Genomic DNA, 833 nt, shown 5'->3' on the forward strand with positions numbered 1-833 from the left:
TGGAATTGGGAATGTGGATGGATTGGGGTGGGATGGGACTGGGAAAAGGGTGGGGATGGGAATAGGGTGGGATTGGGAATGGGGATGGGGTGGGATTGCGAATGTGGATGGGATTGGGAATGGGATTGGGATGAGGATGAGCATGGGATGGGATTGGGATTGGGAATGGGCTGGGGATGGGATGGAATTGGGATGGGGAGGGGATTAGGATGAGGATGAGGATGGGGATGGGCTGGGGTGGGAATGGCATTGGCATTGGCATTGGCAATGGGATTGGGATAGGGATGGGGTGGCTGGCTCTCCCAGGCACTCACCCCCCGCTGTGTCCTCATCCCTGTGTCCCCCCCCAGCCCACCAGGTGATCTCGGAAGCGCGGGGACCCTGTTACCGTGTCCTGCGGGAAGGACGCTGCGCCCTCCCCACCCTCCGCAACATCACCCGCCAGATCTGCTGCTGCAGCCGGGTGGGCAAAGCCTGGGGGGCTGGCTGCCACCGCTGCCCCCCCTTTGGCTCTGGTGAGACACCCCCCCCCAACACCCACCCTCCCACGGGATACCTGGGTCCCCTCCCAGTACCCTGCATCCCTAGGGATGCTCCGAGGATGCTCGGGTGCTGCTCCTTGGGCGGGGGTGGGGTGCAGATTTGGGGGGGTGACACCCCCCCCAAATTTTCACACCCTGCCCCCCATCACAGAGGGGTTCAAGGAGATCTGCCCGGCCGGTCCCGGTTACCATTACTCCGCTTCCGACCTTCGCTACAACACCCGTTACCTGGGGCAGGATCTGGCCCGCGTCCCCCTCGGACGTCCCCGCGTTGTCACCGCTGCCCCCCCC

At 64.0% G+C, this 833-nt stretch overlaps 1 protein-coding gene across 1 annotated transcript in view; it reads left to right on the forward strand.

Moving 5' to 3' along the window:
- The window catches only part of SHKBP1 (SH3KBP1 binding protein 1), a 15,899-nt gene that overhangs the window by 6,205 nt on the left and 8,861 nt on the right, over nt 1–833 (forward strand). The window contains exon 16 of the mRNA XM_010567197.1: nt 351–515. Within this exon, the coding sequence (XP_010565499.1) occupies nt 351–515 (165 nt within the window). The remainder of the gene's footprint in view (nt 1–350; nt 516–833) is intronic.

Source organism: Haliaeetus leucocephalus, unplaced genomic scaffold (assembly GCF_000737465.1).
Source record: "Haliaeetus leucocephalus isolate CR32 unplaced genomic scaffold, Haliaeetus_leucocephalus-4.0 Scaffold227, whole genome shotgun sequence".
NCBI classification, from domain to species: Eukaryota; Metazoa; Chordata; class Aves; order Accipitriformes; family Accipitridae; genus Haliaeetus; species Haliaeetus leucocephalus.